At 55.2% G+C, this 24,280-nt stretch overlaps 1 protein-coding gene and 1 long non-coding RNA gene across 9 annotated transcripts in view; one reads left to right on the top strand and one right to left on the bottom strand.

Annotated features, from left to right (window-relative positions):
• The window catches only part of BID (BH3 interacting domain death agonist), a 35,915-nt gene extending 19,550 nt beyond the window's left edge, over positions 1 to 16,365 (bottom strand). For 4 of the 8 annotated variants that reach the window (XM_065522540.2, XM_074004532.1, XM_015457460.4 and 1 more), the window contains exon 1: positions 16,277 to 16,365. Coding sequence is in view for 2 of the 8 variants with exons in the window: in XM_015457458.4 (XP_015312944.3) it covers positions 15,479 to 15,555 (77 nt within the window). In the remaining 6 variants the exon portion in view is untranslated. Of the gene's footprint in view, positions 1 to 8,510; positions 8,629 to 15,478; positions 15,934 to 16,276 lie in introns of those variants that run through there. The other 4 variants (XM_065522538.2, XM_074004533.1, XM_015457458.4 and 1 more) reach the window with 2 other exon arrangements.
• Positions 16,366 to 19,221: 2,856 nt separating this feature from the next.
• Positions 19,222 to 21,256, top strand: LOC141407875 (uncharacterized). The gene is made up of 2 exons (XR_012419032.1): positions 19,222 to 20,243; positions 20,383 to 21,256. It is a non-coding gene; the product is annotated as an uncharacterized lncRNA (long non-coding RNA).
• The last annotated feature ends 3,024 nt before the right edge of the window (positions 21,257 to 24,280 follow it).

The following is a 24,280-nucleotide window of genomic DNA, read 5'->3' as shown; positions in this document are numbered from 1 at the left end:
CCCTAGCAGTGAGCAGGGTGAGGGGCCGAGCCCTGCATGTGCCATTCCCCCAGTCTCCAGGACTCTGCCGGACGGGGGTGACAAATACCATCTCTGACAACAAGGACCCCAGCAGGCACCGCCAGGCCCCCTCCGCAGGCCTCCCCTCCAATCCTCACCACAGCCTCGCCAGGAAGGCGCTTCTGCCCTGGTTTCAGAGACACGGCTGAGGCTCCAGGGTGCCCAGGGAGGGCAAGGGGCAGCTTCGCTGCTGCTGAGGTGGGGGGCGCCAGGCCCGCACGAGTATGCTCAGATGCCAGCTTTGCTTCTGAGGCCCGTGGGCCTCCCATGCACTCTGGAAGCCAAATGTCCTGGAACTCATTGAAAACATCACGCAGCCAGTCAGATAGAGGCGTGGGCCACATGGGGACAGGCACAGCACACAGGTGCTCCCGGGGGGAAGATCTGTAAGGGCCAGATCTCTGCAGGGCAGTCCTCTCCTGGGCCAACATCATCCCTGCCTTCCTGGTCCCCACTCACAGGCGAGAGCTGACTCACTGCATTTCTTTTCTGTTTTTGTTTTGTTTTGATTTGTTTTGTTTGAGACAGAGTCTCACTGTGTCACCCAGGCTGGACTACAATGGCGTGGTCTCAGCTCACTGCAACCTCCACCTCCCCGATTCTAGCGATTCTCCCGCCTCAGCCTCCTGAGTAACTGAGACTACAGGCGCCCGCCACCACACCTGGCTAATTTTTGTATTTTTAGTAGAGACGGGCTTTCACTATGTTGGGCAGGCTGGTCTCGAACTCCTGACCTCATGATCGCCCGCCTCGGCCTCCCAAAGTGCTGGGATTACAGGCGTGAGCCACCGTGCCCAGCCTGAATTTCTTTTTTTTGAGATGGAGTGTCGCTATGTTGCCCAGGCTGGCTTAGAACTCCTGGGCTCAAGCAATCCTCCTACCTCGGCCTGAACTCCTGGGCTCAAGCCATCCTCCCACCTCGGTCTTCTGAGTAGGTGGGGCTTCAGGTGTGCACCACAGCACCCAGCTAAATTTATTCTTAAGTAACAAATGACTGTCACTATGTTCCCCAGGCACACACACCTCCTAAACACTATGCGACCTCGAGGTCACCCACACGCGGCACAGGAGGGCACGCCAGCCCAAAGCCAGGACAACCAGCTCGACTCATGCCCTGGCCACCACTGACACGCTCTGTGGCTTTGGGGGTGGCATTCTCCCACCAGTAGACGTGCTGGGCTTGCTGGCAGTGCATGCACTGTACTCAGGGCTAGGGACAATGGCAAAAATGATCCATGTGTCCGTGGCCCAGTGGAGCTTATTTACAAAAATATACCATTATAAATACAGTGGACACCATGAAAACAAGCATGTGCTACTCTAGGAACGTCGATCCACCCCCCAAACTTCACGGCATGCTCTGTGCAGCGCCAAGGAACAAGCCAACCGGAGAGTGTGAACACACAGGCACCGTGACCTAGACTGGTGACCCAGAGAAGGGGCAGTGCCATTTGGGTCAGGGTTGAAGAATGCCCAAGAATTAATCAGAAAAGGAGAGGGGCAGGGAAGGAATTCCTGACACTTCACTTTTCTGGGCCTTGGTGTCTTCAGAAAAATAAAGGGTTTGGAGGCCGGGCGCGGTGGCTCACGCCTGTAATCCCAGCACTTTGGGAGGCCGAGGCAGGCGGATCACGAGGTCAAGAGACTGAGACCATCCTGGTCAACATGGTGAAACCCTGTCTCTACTAAAAATACAAAAATTAGCCAGGTGGGCTGGGCGCGGTGGCTCACGCCTGTAATCCCAGCACTTTGGGAGGCTGAGACGGGCAGATCACGAGGTCAGGAGATCGACACCATCCTGGCTAACATGGTGAAACCCCGTCTCTACTAAAAAATACAAAAAACTAGCCAGGCGTGGTGGTGGGTGCCTGTAGTCCCAGCTACTCGGGAGGCTGAGGCAGGAGAATGGTGTAAACCCGGGAGGTGGAGCTTGCAGTGAGCTGAGATCCGGCCACTGCACTCCAGCCTGGGCGACAGAGCGAGACTCCGTCTCAAAACAAAACAAAACAAAAACAAAAACAAAAACAAAAAATTAGCCAGGTGTGGTGGTGTGTGACTGTAATCCAGCTACTTGGGAAGCTGAGGCAGGAGAATCACTTGAACCCAGGAGGCGGAGGTTGCAGTGAGCTGAGATCATGCCACTGCACTACAGGCTGGGCGACAAGAGCAAAACTCCATCTCAAAAAAAGAAAAGAAAAAGAAAGGGTTTGGAGAAGGTAATTTCCTTTTTGGTTTTTTGTTTGTTTTTCTGAGACAGAGTCTCGCTCTGTCGCCCAGGCGTGAGTGCAGTGGCATGATCTTGGCTCACTGCAACCTCCGCCTCCCAGGTTCAAGCGATTCTCCTGCCCCAACCTCCTGATTAGCTGGGATTACAGGCGCCCACCACCACGTGCGGCTAAGTTTTATATTTTTAGCGGAGATGCGGTTTCACTATGTTGACCAGGCTGGTCTCGAACTCCTGACCTCATGATCTGCCCCCCTCGGCCTCCCACAGTACTGGGATTACAGGCGTGAGCCACCGTGCCGGCCTGTTATTGTTCTTAAATGAATGCATGTGAAAGGTTTTATTCAACTCATTTTTAACAGGGGAAACAGCGATGTTGAAATCATTCAAAAGAGTCCACGAACTGTGTGCACAGTCAACGGGGAAACTGGGAATGCGCTCACAAACTGAGGCAAAACTGGGCCCAACAGCCACAAGGCACTGGTTGCTTTCCACGGAGCAAAGTTCAATCGCATTTCTTTCTTCCTTTCTTGTTTTTTTGAAATGGAGTCTCATTCTGTCACCCAGGCTGGAGTGCAGTGGTGCAATCTCAGCTCACTGCAACCTTCACCTCCTGGGTTCAAGTGATTCTCCTGCTTCAGCCTCCCAAGTGGCTGGGGCTATAGGCATGCACCACCATGCCCGGCTAACTTTTGTATTTTTAGCAGAGATGGGGTTTCATTATGTTGGCCAGGCTGGTCTCGAACTCCTGACCTCGTGATCCGCCCCCCTCAGCCTCCCAAAGTGCTGGGATTATAGGCGTGAGCCACCACGCTGGCCGCAAAGGATTCTTTAACTCGAAAGAAGGGCGGGACTCATGAGACTGCCCTGACCATTACACAGTGCAGCGAGAGTTCAATTCAACTAAGCCTCCTTGTGCTTCTTTGACTAATTTAGGGCCATGCAGTATCAAACAGCAACGAGGGCACAAAAGCAGCTTCTCCCTGGCTATCTTCAGAAGGAATCTTAGATTGCCCTTGAACACCAGCAACAGTCTGCTATTCTGAGGGCTGGAAACCAAGCCTAAGAAACCAGCAGGCTTTGGCCGGGCACGCTGGCTCACGCCTGTAATCCCAGCACTTTGGGAAGCCAGGCAGGCAGATCACCTGAGCCCAGGCGTTCAAGGCCAGCCTAGGCGATCTGGCAAAACCCAGTCTCTACAATATATACAAAAACCAGCCGGGCATGGTGGTGTTTGCCTGTAGTCCCAGCTACTGGGGGAGAATTGCTTGAGCCCAGGAGGTGGAGGTTACAGTGAGCCAAGATCACGCCACTGCACTCCAGCCTGGGCAACAGAGCCTGACCCTGTCTCAAAAAAAAAAGAAAGAAAGAAAGCAATTCTAGCAGGTTTCTCCTGTGGGGCCCGTGTGAGTGAAGCCCTCCTCAAGGAGACGCAAGGGCGTGTTCTCAGAGCTCGCAACGGCAAGGGACTCGGCCGCTGTCATTCACCTTTGCCCACCAGAGGCTCCAAGGGAAGCTAGCCTTCAATCTGTTAGGTGCACCGATGGCTTCTCTACTTGGTCTCAAGTTGGATGGAAGCAGAGACAAAACTTCAGGAAGCTGCCAGTCAGTCAAGCCCTGGCCACGTGAGGCTGACAGCATAGATTCTAGTTACTGTGTGGCTTCCCGGATGGTTGCTAGCGACAGCACCCGGCTCCACAAGCTGGCCTGTGGCCTCCCGGGGGTCCTTGAAGGTAATGGGGTCCAGTCATGTCTGTCTGCACATTCAGTCTCTTATCTCTCTTACTGAGGTGCCTCAAAGAGCTTAAGTTCCCCAGCTGCTGGCACGTGACCTTCCTGCCACGCCGTGAGCTGGGGCTGGGCCACTCTTCTGAGGAGGCCGAGACCTCGCAGGCACTGGTCCACGGTCACCTCAGTTCCTCCAGAAGTGGCTGGTCAGCGTCCTTCACAAATGCAGCATTCCAGGGAACGAATGCTGTTCCCGGCTGCACTAGGAACTTATCCAGTTATATATCGGTTTGAGAAAAGGCACAGAAGCTAGTCCCTCAAAAAATTAAACCTAGAACTACCGTTTGACCTAGAATTCAGCTTTTGGGCATTACGCAGAAGAACTGAAAACTAAGGCCTGGAACACACATTTGCACACCCATGGTCACAGCAGACAAAAGGCCAAAATAGTCCAGATGTCTAATGGATGAGTGGAAAAATAAAACGTGGGGTGACATACGATGGACACACGCTACAACACAGATGAACGTGAAGACACTATGCTGGGTGAACTAGGCCAGTCGTGAAAGGACAAATACATGTGGTTCTATCTCCAAGGGGTGCCCAGAGTAGTCAACTTCACAAGGATCAGAAAGTACAAAGGCACCTGCCAAGGGCTGGGGGCGGCAAGTTAGCGTTTAATGGTACCGTTTCTGTTTTGAAAGGTGAAAAAGTTCTGGAGATGGTTGGGGGTGATGGTTGCATGACAATGTGACTACACTGAATGCCACTGAACTGTATGCTTAAAAATGCTTAAAATGGGAAATCTTATGCTATATCTATTTTACCACGATAAAAAAATATACACTTAAAAAAGAGCCAGGTGACCCGGGCATGGTGGCTCATACCTGTAATCCCAGCACTTTGGGAGGACGAGGCGGGTTGATTACAAGGTCAAGAGATCGAGACCATCCTGGCCAACTTGGTGAAACCTCGTCTCTACTAAAAATACAAAAATTAGCTGGGCATGGTGGCGCCTGTAGTCCCAGCTACGCAGGAGGTTGAAGCAGCAGAATCGCTTGAACCTGGGAGGCGGAGGGTGCAGTGGGCCGAGATCGCGCCACTACACTCCAGCCTGGCAATAGAACAAGACTCCAGCTCAAAAAAAAAAGAGCCAGGTGTGGGTCCAGCGCAGTGGCTCACACCTGTAATCCTGGCATTTTGGGAGGCCAAGGCAGGTGGATCACTTGAGGTCAGGCGTTTAAGACCAGCCTGGTCAACATAGAGAAAACCCCATGTCTACTAAAAATACAAAAATTAGCCAGGCGTGGCAGCAGGCGCCTGTAGTCCGGGCTACTCGGGAGGCTGAGGCAGGAGAATCACTTAAACCCAGGAGGCGGAGGTTGCAGTGAGCCGAGATTGTGCCACTGCACTCCAGCCTGGGTGACAGAGTGAGACCCCGTATCAAACAAACAAACAAAAAACCAGAGCCAGGTGTAGTGGTGTGCATCTGTAACCTCAGCTACTCAGAAGGCTGCGGTGGGAGGACGGCTTGAAAGCCCAGAAGCTCAAGGCCAGGCCAGCCTGGATGACACAGTGAAGCCCCATCTCTAAAAATCATTATTATTATTAAAGTTTAAACTTTTTTAAATTTCAAATTTCAATTTTAAAAAGGACACATTCTTACCGAACCTATACAAATAACTATATCACCACAAAAAATAAGGAGACAGTGAGAATGGGGGTTCACTGAGACAGTGATATCATTTAAAAATGTTTCACATCTGGCTGGGCGCAGTGGCTCACGCCTATAATCCCAGCACTTTGGGAGGCTGATGAGGGCAGATCACTTGAGGTCAGGTGTTCAAGACCAGCCTGGCCAGCATCTCTATTCTACATCCCATCTCTACTAAACATACAAAAAATTAGCCAGGTGAGGTGATAGGCAACTGTAGTCCCAGCTACTCAGGAGGCTGAGGCGGGAGAATCACTTGAACCCAGAGGCAGAGGTTGCAGTGAGCTGAGATCGCGCCATTGCACTCCAGCCTGGGTAGCAGAGCAAGACTCTGTCTCCAAAAAAAAAAAAAAAGAAAGTTTCATATCCATCTACCAGAGCAGAGCCTTCTAAATCATTACGGATTACAGACACTAAGAATGAGAAAGCATTTCCTCTTACAGCTAGAAAACAGAAGTGAAAATGTCAGCTACATTCCAAGCAAACCACCACAATTCAGTTCCCTAGTGGCCCATCGCATTCTGCGGGGCTCAGAGCCTGCTCCCACCCCTCACGAAGCCCTGGCCCGGCACGCTGGGGTGGTCTGAGAGCCATTGAGGTGATGGTCAGTGCGGAAGCCTGGACCCAGAGGCTCTGAATAGTCACTGGTGAAAACACCGGGCAATCCTTTCCCACATGGCAACATCAGCATGGGGAGAGTCAAAGTCTCTTTTCATAACGATTTTCTAATGCATCTGGCCAGGTATTTCTGAATATTTCATTCAGATAATTTCTGAATGAAAATATCCTACACGGGCTGGGTGCAGTGGCTCACACCTGTAATTCTAGCACTTTGGGAGGCCGAGGTGGGCGGATCACAAGGTCAGGAGATTGACACCATCCTGGCTAACACAGTGAAATGCTGTCTCTACAAAAAAATTAGCCGGGCGTGGTGGCGGGCGACTGTAGTCCCAGCTACTCGGGAGGCTGAAGCAGGAGAATGGCGTGAACCCGGGAGGCGGAGCTTGCAGTGAGCTGAGATGGCGCCACTGCACTCCAGCCTGGGTGACAGAGCGAGACTCCGTCTCAAAAAAAAAAAAAAAAGAAAATATCCTACACAGAGCAGGGGAGGGCACTGACAAGCATGGGGCCTCCTGCCAAGCCCAGAACTTCCGAAATATTTCCATGAACAACATTTACATGTACACACTGAACCAAGGAGCGGCGGCCAGCGTCTCTTGTGATTTAACAAGCACTCTTCCCGTGCGGGTCTCACAAGGTAACACTGAAAACAAACCTCATTATGTTTATAGTATTTTTCTTTTTATGAGGTGAATGATCAAATCTTTGTGATTATCCAGGGGCACTCGGAGCCTCAGGGACAGTTTCAGAGGCAATCTGGACAGTTGTTAAGGCAGGATCACGGCGTCTGAGAGGGAAGACTCGATTATCCATTAACAAAACAAATCTGATCTTTCACAAGTGAAGAACCTTTGCTCTTTGTTTTTCCCCCTTAAATAAGCATGAACATAATAAAGTCAACATAAAGCATTAAAAATGATTCTGCTATACAGAACCTCTCTGCCATCCAGGTGGATTACACAGAAAGGAAAGAATAATCTTTCACTTTGGTTTTTTTTTTTTTTTTGAGACGGAGTCTCGCTCTGTTGCCCAGGCTGGAGTGCAGTGGCCGGATCTCGGCTCACTGCAAGCTCCGCCTCCCGGGTTCACCCCATTCTCCTGCTTCAGCCTCCCGAGTAGCTGGGACTGCAGGCGCCCGCCACCACACCCGGCTAATTTTTTTTTTTGTATTTTTAGTGGAGACGGGGTTTCACCATATTAGCCAGGATGGTCTTAATCTCCTGACCTCGTGATCCGCCCACCTCGGCCTCCCAAAGTGCTGGCATGACAGGCGTGAGCCACCGCGCCAGCCATAATCTTTCCCTTTGAAGGCAAAGGCATTAATGAGTAAACAAAGGCAAGACCATCAAGACGAGCAAACTTTGCTATTGTGACATAATTCATTGCTGCTTTTCAGACTCAGGTACCGTGACGATAAAAGGCACATACCTAGTTTTGCCCTTCACTATGTTTTTCGTCATTTTTACCATATTCTGGAAAGGTAAATTGCTTTAGGAGGGAGTGTGGACCAGGATATCCTAGGGTGCCTGAGGCCCTTTTCAGAGAATCTGTGAGGTTGAAAAGCTTCCATAACACAGTTTCTTCTGTCACTCTCTCACGAGCGTACAGTGGACTTTTCCAGAGGCTGAGAAAAAGAGATACTGCAACAGCGAGAATCCAGGTATCCTCTATTCATTTAGACACCTAGGAGATCTGCAGAAACACGGACGCAGTGCTGTTCTTCTCAACAGAAATGTTTTGTTTTATACAATAGTTACATTGGCCGGGCGCAGTGGCTCACGCTCGTGAGCTCCCAGAACTTTGGGAGGCCAAGGCGGGTGGATCACCTGAGGTCAGGAGTTTGAGACCAGCCTGACCAATATGGTGAAACTCCGTCTCTACTAAAAATACAAAAATTAGCCGGGCATGATGGCGTGCACCTGTAACCCAGCTGCTCCAGCCTGGGAGACAGAGCGAGACTCCGTCTCAAAAAAAAAAAAAAAAAAAAAAAGTTTTTTTTCCCTCAAAGCAGCACTTCTCAAACTTTTTGGTCTCTAGATCCCTTTATATATAAAAATTATTGAGGAACCAAAAAGCGTTTGATTAAGTAGGCTTTTATCCCTATATTCTGTGTTAGAATTAAAACAGAAATTTTAAAAATAGGCCAGGCACAGTGGTCCTCACCTGTAATCCCAGCACTTTGGGAGGCTGAGGCAGGAAGATCACTTGAGCACAGGAGTTTGAGGCTGTAGTGGGCCATGATCGTACCACTGCACTCTAGACTGCTTGACAGAGTGAGACCCTGTCTCCAAAAAAAAAAAAAACTAGCCGGGCGAGGTGGCGGGCGCCTGTAGTCCCAGCTACTCGGGAGGCTGAGGCAGGAGAATGGCATGAACCCGGGAGGCGGAGCTTGCAGTGAGCTGAGATCCGGCCACTGCACTCCAGCCTGGGTGACAGAGCAAGACTCCGTCTCAAAAAAAAAAAAAAAAAAAAAAAAAAAATTATAATAGGCTGGGTGCGGCGGCTCATGCCTGTAATCCCAGCACTTTGGGAGGCCAAGGGGGGCATATTACAAGGTCAAGAGATCGAGACCATCCTGGCTAACACAGTGAAACCCCGTCTCTACTATAAATACAAAAAAATTAGCCAGGTGTGGTGGCGAACGCCTGTAATCCCAGCTACTCGGGAGGCTGAGGCAGGAGAATCTCTTGAACCCAGGAGGCAGAGGTTGCAGTGAGCCGAGATAACGCCACTGCACTCCAGCCTGTGCAACAGAGTGAGACTCCATCTCAAAAAAAAAAATTATAATAAATAAATAAATTATTAGAAGTAGGATTTTCTTATGTTTTGCAAATCTTCGAAATATTTACTTATATAAACTAATCACAAACCAATCAGAATAGATTTCCTCCAATTCAAGACACTTCGTGACCTTACCCAGTGACTCAAGGAAAGTTAACTTAGTGAGAGGCAAAGGCCTTTCTGAATTACAACTTCAGCCCCAGGGCAAGAGTAAACACGGAAACTGGAAAACTCCCTGCACCAGGTATCAAAGAGTTGTTCTTCCTGGTGGACGCAAAATTCTGAATCGAATTGAGCTCAAAAGACGCTAAGGACACAGAGAACGAAGTTCAATCATCCAGATTCTCCGAATCTGGCCACAGAGGACTGATCTCTGTCATCCGCCTACAAAGATGAGCAACAATACGACCACAAACCAAGGCTCAATCACCAACGCCACCAGGCCATAGACAAGCCAGAAACCAAGAGAACACAGACGCAGGGGCGGGGGAAGCCGAGACACAGAGAGAAAACGGAGGAACAGGCTCCACAAAGTGAAAAGTCCCAGTGCTGCTTGAATTCGCCTCTGGTAGCCAAGAGAAGGCCAGCACTTTGGGAGGCCGAGGCAGGAGGATCACTTGAGCCCAGGAGTTTGAGGCAAACTGGGCAATGCAGTGAGACCCCATCTCTACAAAAAATACAAAATAAAAAATGAATGAAACACAAACACCTGCTGTAACATGAGTGACCCTTGAAAATATGCTACATGAAAGAAGTCAGTCACAAAAGGCCACCGAGTGTGTGATTCCATTAGCACGAAAGGTGCTAAACATGCAAATCCAGACAGACAGATCAGGGCTGCCAGGGTTGCGGAGGACCCGCTGGTGTGCATGGAGCTTCTCTCTGGGGCGCTGAAATGTTCTCCCTGTAGGTGGTGGTGATGGTTGCACACTGTGAAGATACTAAGCCACTGAACTGTACACTTTCAATGGGTGAATTTTATGGCATGTGCAGTATGTCTCAAACAAATGGTTTTTGAAAAGGCAACCAGCAGGAGGGGGCATGAGGAGGCAAGGGCCTCTTCGGGTGACTGGGGCCCCCTCCCAGAGGTCCGAGGCTCCACCACAGGCCCCGGAAGTCAGTGGACCCCGATGCTCCCGGCCTCCGTGACCCGGGAGTCCTGCCTCCCTCCCGTGTGCAGGCCCTGGGCTTCTGGGTGGGGTGTAGTGGCTGGCAGCGGAAGGCAGGTGTCCTTCAGCTACTCCACAATCCCTGGGGAGCCTCTGTCTGCCCCTGGTCCGCCCCTCCCTGAACTCTCTGTAGACTCTGTCATAATGAACAAGGCTGGGCCGTGCGGTGGCTCACGCCTGTAATCCCAGCACTTTGGGAGGCTGAGGCGGGCGGATCATGAGGTCAGGAGATCAAGACCATCCTGGCTAACATGGTGAAACCCCGTCTGTACTAAAAATACAAAAAATTGATGGCCAGGCGCGGTGGCTCAAGCCTGTAATCCCAGCACTTTGGGAGGCCGAGACGGGCGGATCACAAGGTCAGGAGATCAAGACCATCCTGGCTGACACGGTGAGACCTCGTCTCTACTAAAAAATACAAAAAACTAGCCGGGTGAGGTGGCGGGCGCCTGTAGTCCCAGCTACTTGGGAGGCTGAGGCAGGAGAATGGTGTGAACCCGGGAGGCGGAGCTTGCAGTGAGCTGAGATCCGGCCACTGCACACCAGCCTGGGCCACAGAGCGAGACTCCGTCTCAAAAAAAAAAAAAAAAAATTAGCCGGGCGTGGTGGCAGGCGCCTGTAGTCCCAGCTGCTCGGGAGGCTGAGGCAGGAGAATGGCGTAAACCCGGGAGGCGGAGCTTGCAGTAAGCCGAGATTGTGCCACTGCTCTCCAGGCTGGGCAACACGCGAGACTTGTCTCAAAAATAAATAAATAAAGAACAAGCCTGTCACCACGTCCCAGACAGAGTCCAAGTCAGGGCAGAGCCCTCACAGAGCACAGCAGGGCCTGTGCCGCGCCAACGCCGTGCCCCTGCCTGGCAGAAATGCCACCCGGCCCCTGGCAGAAACGCCTCGCCTCTCCTGCGGAGGGAGGGACTGATGACCCAGGAGCGGCTGGCTGCCGGTGTGAGTACACGGGCGACCCTTCCACCAAGGACCCCAGCTGGGCTCCCTGCTCAGCCGGCCGGGTTTGGGGCTGGATGTCTGCAGGGGTCCTCAGGGATACCCAGAGGGAGAAACAAGGCTTCTGGAGAAATGGTGACACCTGGGGCCAGGGTTCTCACAGCCAGGCCCCATCTCTCCCTGCCTGGATTTCAGGGGAAGTGGGGCTTGGGGAAACAGGAACGGAGGTGGCCATCGCGCCGGAAGGGCGTGTGGGCCACAGAGAAGCACCCTGAGGCTGTGCTGTCATCCAGAGTGCCACCCCACCTTTCCAGGGCACAGCAAGGAAGTGCCTGCTGAAAGGATCCTGGGGACAGTTGTCAAGGCAATGTTATCTTCTCATAGCACGCCTGCCTCGGTTCCGGGGCCAGGACAGTGCCCGGCCTGGCTGTGGTCCCTCTACTGACTCCACACACACAGGCAGCTGGGCCCAGGCAGCAGCCAGCCCAAGCACAGTGACCTCCAGCACCCAAAGCTCAGAGTTCCCAGCTGAACCCAGAAGGCACCCCACCTTCCTGTCTCTAGGGAGATGCCAGCCGGTGCAGAAGCCACTCCCAGTCCTCACGCGAGGCCTGGTCACGTGGTGCCCCACCGGGCTGGGGGGATGGTACACTTGCCCGCTGGCCTCCGGTGCTCTCAGGCCCAGCCTCACTGTCACAGGACCAGAGCTCCTCAGGGATGGCCACTCTCCGGGACTTACCCCCAGGAGGGACACGCTGCTGCCTCCCAGGGGCCTTCGTGCCACTGGCCCCTTTCTTTCCACCCCCATATGCTGCCCCTGCCTACTCCCTTCCCTGGCCCTGGGTCGCCACTCCTGTCCTGTTCTCCTGCTGTCCCCACCCCGGCCCTGACCCCAGATGGCTCTCCCTAGAAAAACACTGCAACCCCAGAGAAGCTCAGTCCCCCAAGTCCATCTGCATTTTTAAAAGCCCTCAGGCACTCCCAGCCCAGAGAAGGAAGCTGTAAAGGTGGACGGGTCATGTCAGACTTTGAACCTGCAATGTGATCTCACCTTCCCCATCTGTAAAAGGGGATACTCCCTGCCTTGTGCGATCACATGCAGTGTCAGAAAAAGCACCTGACATGTGACATCCACTTACAGAGGGTTTTCCCTTCTCTTTGGTTTTGGGGGAGAATGGGAGAGGCCTAAGCAGGAGCTCCTGGAACACCGCCCATCCCGGACCCAGGGCTGTAGTCACCTGAACGCTCACCCAGATACAGGGGAATTTCACAGAATGAATGTGAGAAATAAAATGAGACATTCAGTTACACAAATTAAACCAAACACAGATGCAGAGGTACCCCATAACAGAAACAGCAACTACTGCCCGCCTCGGATGAAAGCTCTTGGCCAAGGGCCATGACAGCGGTGGGGAGGTTCAGCGGCTGTCCCCAAGCACACGGGGCATTTGGAACCCCCAAGCCCAGCCTGTTCCACCAGGCCACAGCACACACTTTCCTTCCTCTGACGAAAGAGGGTTTGTTAAGCCAACGAGGAGGGAAGCCAAGGACTGCCCCCAGGGCCAGCATGGCTGTGAGCACAGAAGCGGGTTGAGCCACAGGCTGGGGGTCCCATGCAGACCAGGCAAAGCCCAGGCAGGATGCTCTGCGGAAAGCTCCCTGGCGATCCAGACCCGGAGCCAGACTGAGCCCCAGCCCCAGAAGACAGGTATCTCCTCCTCCCCGGGGGCCACAGCAGCCACAGAGGCCACCCACGGCTTCCACTAGGACAGCGTGTCTTTCCAGTTACTCTACGTGCCTAAAAGTAACCAGCCCCCTTTCAGGCCTGGTCTGTGATCCAGATGGTGGTCTTTCCCCTTTCCCACCCCTGCCCTTGCCAAGCTGATAGGATTCAAGGAGTGTAGCGGTGCAATCACAGCTGACTACAGCCTCGATCTCCCGGACTCAAGCAAGCCTCCCATCTCAGCCTCCCAAAGCCACTTCCTCCTTTTCTTAGTTGATAGCTGCTGCTTCTTTTTTTTTTTTTTTTTTTTAAATAGAGAGAGGGTTATACCATGTGGCCCAGGCTGGTCTCGAACTCCTAACCTCAGGTAATCCACCACCTCAGCCTCCCAACGTGCTGGGATTACAGGCGTGAGCCACTGTGCCTGGCCGTTGATAGCTTCTTCTACAGAAAAGGACCCCGAAAACAAACACCTAAAAAGCCAACCAAGAATTCAATCTGCAAGGCAGCAGCACCTCTAGAAATAGCTGCTTTGTGGCCCGTTTGCCTTTTATGTGAAACTTCCCCATTTTGGACCAACGCAGGCAGAAAGAGAAAAGGAGGAAGAGAAGGAAAAGAGGCAGGCTGTGCTGGGGCTGGATGGGTGTGTAGGAACCTGCCAGCAGTGGCTCTTGGGGAAAACCCCACTGGGAGGGTTCTGAACCCCTGCCCCGGAAGCTTCCCTTCTCCCGCGCACATCACTCGCTGCCTTGGAACCTGGGCTGCCTCCCTCCCAGAGGCTCAGAGGGGAGCGAGGCCACAGAAAGGCTCCGTACCCCCAGTGGCCTAATAGGTGTGACATGTGGAGGAGAAGTCTGGGCAGCGTGCATGATGCTCGGAGCCAAAACCCTGGAGTCCGACTCCCTCGGTTGTGACCTCGGACAAGTTACTTAGCCTCTCCTTGCCTCAGTTTCACCATCTGGAGAATGGGGATACTACCCTAGTCTGACCACCGTGACGTCCAAATGAGCCAGTCAGCACACATCAAGTGCTCCATGAGCGTCCGGCACACAGGTGCTTGTCTCTGTCCTGCGCTTCAGCTCCATCAGTGTCTTCTTCGGACCTGTCATTGGCTTGGGGCAAGGATACATGTGGCCGCTGAGGGCGGTCTGCAAGGTATGGCAACCATGGAGCTGCTAAGTAGACCCTGTGAGTGGGAGGCCCTGTGGGGTGGGCAGGGGCAGATGCCCAGCTGCTCTCGGGGACACTCCAGGCCTGCGCTGCCCTCCACACCCCAGTCGGCAAGTGGTGACCAGATGTCAACCACGGGAGGCATTTCCAGAGGCCACAGCTCTAGAGGGAGGTCTCTCACGGGCTGACAGAGCCAGCGCTCCAGTTTGCCTCAAACAACGTGCACAGTCCTCGGTCACGTCGAGGACCTGCTCAGCCCTGAAAATGAATAACGCAGCCTCTCCACTTGGCACTGGAGAGAGGATGACTCACGGCCCTTCTGCCTGGAAGGCAGGCTCCGGCATCAAATGTCCATCCGCCTCCATCACCCTCATCCATCCTTGTCAGTCCAGGGGCCCAGGCACTGCTGGGGCTGCTGGGCAGGCAGTTCTCACTTGCAAATGAGTGGGACCCTCAGTCCTTCCATCAACATCCTCACGTCAGCTGAGCCTGTGCGCACCCCTAGGCAAGGCCTTTGAGCTGGGCATGCAACACCTCTTCCCACCCAGGCACCCTCCTCCTAGGACACCCCCCCCCCCCGCCCCGTACCATCCTGGGGACATGCCCCGCTTCCCTCTCTGGCAAGTCCCTGCACAACCCTGAGACCACCTGATAGCCACCGTCTATCCTGCCCAACCTCCCCAGAAGCACCAACAGCACCTCACCCCAGCCATGGCAGGTCTCTGCACCCCTCACCCCAGTCGCCACTCTCACATCTCACGAACAGAGACACTAGCTGCTTCCTCATGTTCCCTGTGCCCGTCCTGGAAGATCCCTGCCTTTAAACCCCAGCCACGAACTGCTGACCTCTGGTTTCCTCTTCCCTCCCCGGGCAAGAGGGGCAGAAGGGGCAGGGACACACACTCCGGGCCACAGGCAGAGGCTTGGCCAGGGTCCTCCTCCCAGCAGTGCCTCCCTGGAGCTGTCTACCTCAACTCCTGATGCCAGAGGATCCCTCTGCGCTCCCCAAGCCCTTAAGACCCCAGCTCAGGGAATCTGGTCTCAGTCATCACTCCCAAGGGACTGCAGGGCCCCAGGACGGCACACATTCAGGCCCAGGAGAGCTCTCCCCATCTCAGAGCCTGCCCAGCGCGGGTGGAAATGGAATGTGGAAGAACCACATCCTCCGCAGCTCCCCCACAGTAAGAGCGAGGACTGAGCGGTGTGGATAAGGTTCCAGGAAGGAGGTGTAAACACGGGAAGGTGGAAGAGCTCCGGGCGGGTCCATCTGCTCCTCACCTGCCCCAACCCCGCCTGCAGGTGAAGGCCGGTCCAGCCCCAGAAGGCCCAGCCCTCAGCCCACTTACAGAGCCCGCACTGTGCTCCTCCGGCCGGCCCCTCGCTGCCCACCAGAGCCATCATGACCCCAGCACAAGCTGCACATTCGTATTTGTTGAATGAATGAATGAACCCTTGCCAGCCCAGCCACTTGGTGGCTGAGGGCTTCAGGGCTCTCCCAGGGTCCCCTGAGGTCATTCAGCCACTCAGCAGCATCCCAGCAGCAGCAGCAGCAGCAGCAGCAGCAGCAGCGAGGATCTGCACATCATTGCCAGCGCTCTAAGGCGCGGGCGAGTGCCCGTAGGCGGCCACTCTGACCGCGCTTGGTCAGCCCTGAGCTCCGCTCCGGAGGAGCCGGCAGGTGTCTGCGGTGCTGGAAAGACCACGGTGTGGGCCGCGGTTCCGATCCGCAGGGAAGGGCGGCCTGCGCCCGGCCAGGCCCGCGGGTTTTCTCCTCTCTGGGGCTGGCCTCGGCCCCTCCCCCACCCTCCCCGCGCCCCGAACCCCTCCCCTGAGTCCCCAGGCCACGTGGAGAGGACACAACAAAGCCTTCCCCGCCTCCGAGGCGGACCCGACCCTCAGCACTGCAGGCCGCGCCGAGGAGGGCGCCGGGGCGGAGGGGAGGCGGGCGAGGCGCGGCCCGCGGGTCGGTGCTGAGGCCAGGCTCTGACCCCCTCCTCCCCTCTTCCCCTCCTCCGGCTCCCACCGCGGTCGGGCCCAGGGCGGGCGGCGGGCCCTGAGCTCCACGCCGGGGCAGGCGGGCGGGCGGGCAGGGGTCCCGGGCTGGGGCTCGGCGCGTATCCCGGGAGGGGCGCGGGGGCACTCACCACTCTCCAGCCGCGGAGGCGCGGGCGCGTCCGGGCCGAGGCAGCGTCTCCCAGGCGCGCGGACACCGCCGAATACCCGCTTCCTCCTTATGGCGCCCCGCGCGCTTCCTCCTTCGGCCCCCCACGCCTGGGCCCGCCCCGGCCCGCCCCGGCCCACCCCCGGCGGCTTGCGGGGACACGGGGAGCCCGCGCCCGCGCGGGGCGGTGGAGAGGGGCGGGGAGCCAGCAGCGCAGTGAGTACCGGAGTTTCCACCCTTATCCCTTACGCGACTGTTCCAGACAGTGTCGTCCAACTTTAAGTTAGCCACTTAACTCCAGCGCCGCTGGGATAATTCCTAATGACTTTCCGGGAAACATTCAGAATCCCCAGGCTGTTTCTGGAATAGTATGGGATGGTCATTCTCGGTCCTCACGAAACCAGGGGTTTGGAAAATGGGTGAAGCCATGTGGGTTGTAGAGAATCTGGCCCAGCCCCTCACTAGTCTCTGTGCTTGTTATTCTTTAATTATTTGGATATGCAACTCTGATTAAAAACAGAAGTTTAACATATAGATAATGCTGGGACTGCAGGCGCATACCACCACACCCAGCTAATTTCTTTTTCAGTTTTTTGTAGAGGTGGAGGCGGGGGTGGGGGGGGAGGTGTCTCCACCTCTGGAGGCGTCAGGTTGGTCTCGAACTCCGGGCTCCAGCGATGCTCCCGCCCCGGCCTCCCAAAATGCTGGAATGACAGGCCAATTCATGCATCCCCAGATGCAGCTCTCACGGACAGCGCTGCTGCAGAGCCATTTGTGGGCGTCTTCACTTCTCTTGAGTGTGATACCTAGGACTGGAACTGCGAAACATAGGGCTGGACGAGCTTCATGGTATTAGAAACTGCCTGCTTTCCAAGGTGATGCACACCGTTCGGCACTCCCACCAGCCCTGTTGGAGCCTCCAGTTGCTCCACGCCCTGGCGTGGGCTCACTCCCTGAGCCTGCTGTGGGGCCTCCACCTGCTGCCCTCACTTCTGCCTGGGCTCTCTAGACTCTTGCTTCTTTTATAAAAGGTCAGAGGATGTCACTCACCCTTTAACATCCTCCCAATAAAAGCCAAGTTCCTTTCAGTGGCCCGCAGAGTCCGACGTGACCTGCCCTGCTCTAAGCAAATTCTGCCCCGTCCCTGCTCCTCCTCCCCATGGCCTCTGGCTTTCCCCGGGCCTCACTTCATTTTCCTCCACAGCCGGCATCGCAGCATGACATACTATGGGGTCGTTTGTGTGTGTGTTGCCTGCCTCCCCTCTCGGAATGTAGCCTCCACGAGGACAGGGGCTTGTTTCCTGCACGCTCCTCACTCAGGCTTCGCACTTCCGGGGTTAAGCAAATGGAAGATCCTGTGAGCAGGGAAACGGTCAGACGGCGTTAGGGGCTGGTGCCCTGCAGAGGACGAAAGGGAAACTTCATGGGCTGAGGCCAGGTCATCTGCAGGGTGGTGTTCAAATTCATGGTGCAAAGTCAGCAGGCGCCCAGATGGGAAAAGAGAGGTACGTGCACCTGGGCACAGGAAGCTGCAGGGGTCCCTCCCAGGGCAGGCGAGCGCTTGGACAGTGGGGCACAGTGGGCAAGGGGCCAGTGGGGCTGCCTGAAGTCAGGGAGGCTCCAGCAGCCTGGGTGAGCAGTTGGATTTTATCCTAATCACTGTGGGGGCCACTGGCCCTGTCATGCAGGGCAGGACCTGTACCAACTGGCGCTCCCAGTCTCTGCCTCTCCTGTTCGCTTTTTGCAGGTCTCTCAAGTGCTTCTTACAGTCAGGGTAGAGTCCCCCACCTCAATCCTTCCTGTCCTGATTTGCTGCCTCTATGATGCTTTGGGCTTCAAAATCTATCTGCAGTATTTGTAAAATGAGAGAAGGTGATGTTTCCTGCAAAACAACCACTTCAAAAAGAAAGGGTGGCGGGGTGTCAGAAAACAATTCAGGGGGTGAGGGACTGGGGGGCTATGGAAGGGCCCAGGGAAATTCCGGGCATGATGGGATTCTTCTATGTAGGGATTGTGGTGGATGCCACACAATTGTACACTTTTGTGAGAACTCTGCACTAAGAATGGTGAGTTTTACTGTATGTAAAATTATACCTTAATTAACACATGAAACCATATACACATACATGACAGAATGATGACTTTATTTTTTTAAAACAGGATCTAGCTCTGTCACCCATACTGGAGTGCAGTGGTGCAATCACAGCTCACTGCAGCCTTGACCTCCCAGGCTCGAGTGATCCTCATGCCTCAGCCTCCCAATTATCTGGGACTACAGGCGTGCACAACCACGCCTGGGTTTTTTTTTTTTTTTTTTTTTTTTTTTTAAGACGGAGTCTAGCTCTGTCGCCCATGCTGGAGTGCAATGGCACGATTTCTGCTCACTGCAACCTCCGCCTCCTGGGTTCAGGTGATTCTTCACCCTCAGCCTCCCGAATAGCAGAGATTACAGGCACCCACCAACATGACTGGCTAATTTTTGTAGTTTTAGTAGAGATGGGGTTTCACCATGTTGGCCAGGCAGGTCTCGAACTCCTGACCTCAGGTGATCTGCCTGCCTCGGCCTCCCAGAGTGCTGGGACTACAGGTATGAGCCACTGCACCTGGCCTTTTTTTTTTTTTTTTTTTTTTTTGAGACAGGGTCTTGCTGTGTTGCCCAGGCTGGTCTTCAACTCCTGGGCTCAAGCAATCCTCCCATCTCGGCCTCCCAAAGTGCTGGGATTATAGGCATGAACCACTGCATTTGGCCTGAATGGTGTTTTTGAAAATGAAAATGAAACACCAAACCCAGCAAGGTTTGACGGGGAAGGCGAACTGGCGACCACATAGTCACCTTTGGCCTTTGGTTCTGCTTTTTGCTGCAGTTTCTCACTGTCACTTCCTGCCACTGGGCTCCTCCCCCTGTGAAAACTCAGCCCCCTCTTCCTCAGTTCCCCCTTTGCAACAGAACGAGGCTGGCATTTTCTAAAGCATTCTCGGGGAGTCCAGTTCCTAAAAGATTATTTCAAAGTCCACTGTTATGGGCTGACTTGAGTGCTCTCAAAATTCGTAAGTTGAAGCCCTGACCCCCAGGACCTCAGAACGTGACTGTGCTTGGAGATAGGGACTTTCCGGAGGTGATTAAGGTTAAGTGAGGTCACTGGATGGCCCTGCTCCTATCTGACTGGTGTCCTGATGGGGACGTGGGCACCCGCACAGGAAAGGGCCCGGGGAGAACAACACATTGTCTCCAAGCCAGGGAGAGAGGCGTCTGGGGAGCCCAGCCCTGCCTGCGCATGTAGCTCTGCCTTCCCGCTCAGAATCGTGAGGAAACCCGCTTCTCCTGTGCAAGCCTCCAGTCTGTGGTACTTGGCCGTGGCGCCCCCGGATCTGCATTGCCTCCTGCTCTGAGCCATCCGGCCCCACCGGAAGGGCTGAGCTTCTCTCCCTTTCACTGCCTGTGTTCTGGGAAACTTTCAGAATCCCCAGGCTGTTTCTGGAATAGTCTGGGGTGGTCATTTTTGGTCCTCACGGAACCAGAGGTTTGGAAAGGGGGTTGCAGAGAATCTGGCCCAGCCCATCACCATGGTGCCCCCCGTGCTTGTTATTTATTCTTCAATTACCTGGATATGCAACTCGGATTTAAAACATCAATTTAACATACAGATAATGCTGGGACTGCAGCTTCGCCAGGTGGCCTTCCTCTCATGGTCGGGAGGCCTCACGCCCATCTTGTCCCCCCATGGTCAAGGGAAAAGGGCAAAGGTTTTTTGTTTTTTTGTTTTGTTTTGTTTTGTTTTGCAAAATTCAAACCTTTCCCTCCTTCCCAGGTCTGGGTCACTTGCGACCCTCCTCTCAGGCTGCTTCTGACAGGCCCAGGTCACAGCCAGCTTCAGGGGAGCTGTTGGGTCCTTCCGAACTCCTGGAATGATGTGACCTCTCCGGCTCTGGCCCCGGCCCCGGGCCTCCAGGTCAGACTCGGCCCAGACCCCGGTTCACAGGGAAGCAGAGCCTGGGGCTGGCCTCCACCAACTCAGACACCCGCACACAGGCCAGGGGAGGGGCTTGGGGACAGCTCTGGCTCTGGGAGAGTGCCTGTTTGCGCTGTAGGTGTCCAAGGCGGGGTGTGAAGAGTCGAGGTTTCCGCACACCTGAGGGACTCTCGTGTGAGGACAGCGCAGGGCTGGAAGCTGGACTGCGGAAGGCGAATGAGACAGCACTGCTGGCTCCCTCCGCGCCACGGACTGGCTCCTGTGCAGTCTCAGGGGCGAGTGTGCTGTTGTCATGTGCGTGTTTTAACTGAGATGTGAGCTGGCACGTTCTCTCCACCCAGCTCCATCCTGGGTCGCCCCACGTTGCTGCACATGTGGCTCCGGTGCCCTGGGGTCCCCACTGTGGCAGCCCTGCATTTCGCCCACCTGCTTCCCAAAATATGGAATCCCAGTGACCTCCAACTTGTCGCCATGACAAACCACTCTCATATCCTCAAACATGGCGCTCTGAGCCTAAATGAGGGTTTCCTTAGAGAGAGATCTGGGGACCGAACCGTAGGGACAGAGCTCCTGCCTAAGCTGGGCCTGTGGTGAGGTCTTCCCGGCGGTACACTTGAATCCCACAGCAGGGCTTGCTGGCCACCCTGCTGCATCCCCGCCAACACTGGGCAGGATCTAGCCTCCAAAGCTTTGCCGGTCTAATAGTATAAAACGATACCTCGGTGTTATTTTGGTTTTGCATTTCCATGGTGAACAATGAGTTTGGGCATTTTTGTTCAAAAGTCCTTTGGGAGTTCAAGACCAGCCTGGGCCACCGGGAGTTCAAGACCAGCCTGGGCAACTCAGTGAGATGTTCATCTCTACAAAAAATAAAAAAGATAAAAAAATTAGCCAGGCATGGTGGTGTGTGCCTGTGGTCCCAGCTCCTCAGGAGGCTGAGGTGGGAGGATGACTTGACCTCGGGAGGTTGAGGCTGTGCTGAGTTGTGATCCTGTCAGTGCACTCCAGCCTGGGCAACAGAGTGAGGCCCTGTTTCTAAAATGAAAACAAACAAACAAAAAAGAAAAGTCCTCTGGGTTTCCTCTTGGTATTACTCAGCACAGGACAGAGTGTCAGTTTCCATCCTCAGGCAAGTAGATGCTGAGAGAAAGCTGGGTGGGAGGTGATACCCAAGAGGAAGGGGCGGGATTGGACAGGGACAGCCTTCAGGTCACAGTGGGGATCGGACCCCTGGGAGGGGAGAGAGGGAAGGAGAACTGGTCAGCTGTGAAGCAGATCTGATAGGGCCCTGCTGCCACACCAACAGCCGCTCAGGGCCAAGAATGCTGTCGCAGGAGCAAGGGACAGACCCCCATACCGCTGGCTCAGTGCCTGGAGCACGTGGCCTCTGTGGCTGCAGCCCGAGCCTGTTGGCTGAGGCACTCCACGCACCTGGAGAGCACATTGTCTGTGGAAGGAGATTGCAGCGTTCCCAGGGCTCCAAAGCAGTAGCAGCAGCACCTGGAGAAAGAAGACGTCCACCATCATCTTGATGGCAGACGCTTTCTGCAGGCACGCTGCAGTAACAGACTGGGAGCTCCGGGCCTGGTGTATTGCTAGCTCAGTCTGACGGGGTCCCGGCTTTCCTCTGAGGGTCTCCTCCCAAGAGTGCCGAGACTGATGCTGTCCCATCCAGCATCTCTGCAGTCATCAGCCCTTCACATCCCTGGGTGAAGACAGAGAGACAGTGCACAGAACTCACTCCCAAGTGACGGGGCAGAAGTCAGGACAGAGAACTCTACAAGGGACACTAGTGCACTGAAGAGCAGGGCGTGGTTCTGACCACAAGCATTTGTGCATCTGGAGGGCAGAGGGAGCATGGGCACGGGGGTCTGGGCGGCCTCCCAGGCGGAGGTCAACAGGACCGCGGGAGGCCTCTAGCTTGGTGGTTAAGAGCTCAGCCTTCAGAGTTTGTTTTCTCAGCTCTATCCCTGACGAGTTTCATGGCTGTAACTGGCAAGGGCTGCCCCCAGAAAAGCTGGCCGCCAGCTCCCCCTCTCCTGAGGCCCCAGAGCAAGTTTCTTGGGCCCCGATGTCCTGTCATTAAGGAGATGATAGTACATTCCTCAGAGGCGGGCTGTGAATACGTGAAACGCGAGGTCTTAGGCACCCAGCACGCACTCAGGAAGCGTGGCTCGTGATTAGCCGGCAGTGCGGTCGGAGGCCCCTAGCAGCTCCATTTGCTGGGAGTGGGGTGGATGGACTCCCTGTGGGTGCTTCAGGCCAGGGGCTGGATGGTGGCTCCCAAGGGGCATGGGGAGAAAGATAAGAGCAGAGGGGCTGCCACACACTGCCGTTTTCCCCTTCCACCCCAGCCCCCTTCTCAGTGCACCCTTGGAACTTCACCCCTCCCCGCCAGCTGCCCCCACCGCCTCCCCCTGCCCTGAAGCCCCTACTCCGACCATCCGCCCCGGGCACTTCCATGCTCTTCTTGATGGTGGACTCGCTCCAGGTGCCGCTCGTTCCCCGGCCACGCCGCTGTGCTCTCACTGAAGCTCAGGTGCTCTCGGAAGCAGAAGGAATGAGGGGTGGAGGGGCCAGTGTCCTCCTGGCCTGAGGACAGGGCTGGGGAGGCAGGGGCAGAGCTGGTCTGTCCCCTGCTGGCCAGGGCTGACACGCGGTAATGTCTGTTACCAAGTGGGCCATTTCTCCCTCCTGCCCCTCCAGGCATCTCATCCCCCCACACCGCAGGAGGCGAGGTCTGCACAAGGCCTCTGCTCCCCTGGGAACAAGCCCATGGGCTCCATGGTGCCTCCTGGTCCCTGAACTGGAGCCCGCCCCAGTACTGGTGGGAATCTGATTGCTGGAGTGAAGGATTTCCTTCTTCCTGGCCACCCTATTCCCCTCATCTCTGGGACAGAAAGCGACAATGCCTGCCCGAGACCTGGGGTGGAAAATCAGAGTGAACGCACACCATCGCGTGGCAGGGAGGCCAGGGGCACAGAGCCCTCCCTGCAGTTAGTACCCCAGGAACTGGGGCTGCAGGGATGGCCCAGGGCTCTGCCAACATCAAATGGCCACAGCACAGGGGCTGGTGGCTCCTGGCCAAGTTAGCACTGACCACAGAGCTCCCCTCTCTGCCTAGACTCAGCTCTGTGCCCTGACAGCCTAGAGCAGGGCCTGGCTGGTGGTGCCTGGCTGTGTGGCTCCCTGCCCAGGAGGTGCCTTTCCCAGGCGCTGGGACTTAAAGGGCCGGTGGGTTGTGAGGGCAGGAGTCTTGCTGGAGGAGAAGGGAGAGATGGCAAGATGCAGGACCAGAGCCGGGCAGGGTGGGGTGGAGGGGGGTGCAAATCATGTTCACCGCCATGGTGAAGACCAGTCCCACCCACCGAGCGGAGCAGCAAGTAGACCCCAGGGATTCCCCAGCCCCAGTGCTGGGGCGGGTGTGGCCCCGCAGAAGCTTTGGGAGGCTGGCGTGACTCAGCTTTTGCAGAAAGACCAGTCTGGGGTTTCCCATATTGCTTCAAGCAGCCTTTTCCCTGGGACTGCTCTATCTAATGACAACAGCCTTCAGCTGCTAGTGAGCCCTCGCCACCAACTTTTGGAGGGCTCACTCCTGAGGCCCAGGGACTGGAAAACTCTGAGCACGGCCCTCCCAGAGTTTGGCTGTGGCTCAGAATGGGTGCTGGGGCAGGGCAAGCAGGATTTCCCAGGGGGGGCTGGACCCTCTGGCGTCTGCCCCAGGGTTGGCGCAGGCCAGGGACCCCCATGCTATCCTTCCTCTCACCCTGCCCTTTCTGAAGTGAACTCTGGATATTGGTCACATCAAACCCGGCAGAGGGAAGGGAGTGGAGGACCCGGTATGGGGTCCCGGCGTCGGGGGAGCTGTACCCGGCTGGAATGTTTTGCATGGTGATTTGTTAAAGGGATATTGAGCAGAGGGTAAACCAATGTGTCTAGCATTCTGCTCAAAGATGCAGAAACCAAGAATGCCACGTGCAGAGTGAGTGGCGTAGGCTGTGGGCCCCCCGGGGAGG

This window comes from Macaca fascicularis, chromosome 10 (genome assembly GCF_037993035.2).
Source record: "Macaca fascicularis isolate 582-1 chromosome 10, T2T-MFA8v1.1".
Taxonomy (NCBI): Eukaryota; Metazoa; Chordata; class Mammalia; order Primates; family Cercopithecidae; genus Macaca; species Macaca fascicularis.
Note: the sequence above shows the minus strand (reverse complement) of the source record. Positions and strands in the feature narration are given on the sequence as shown.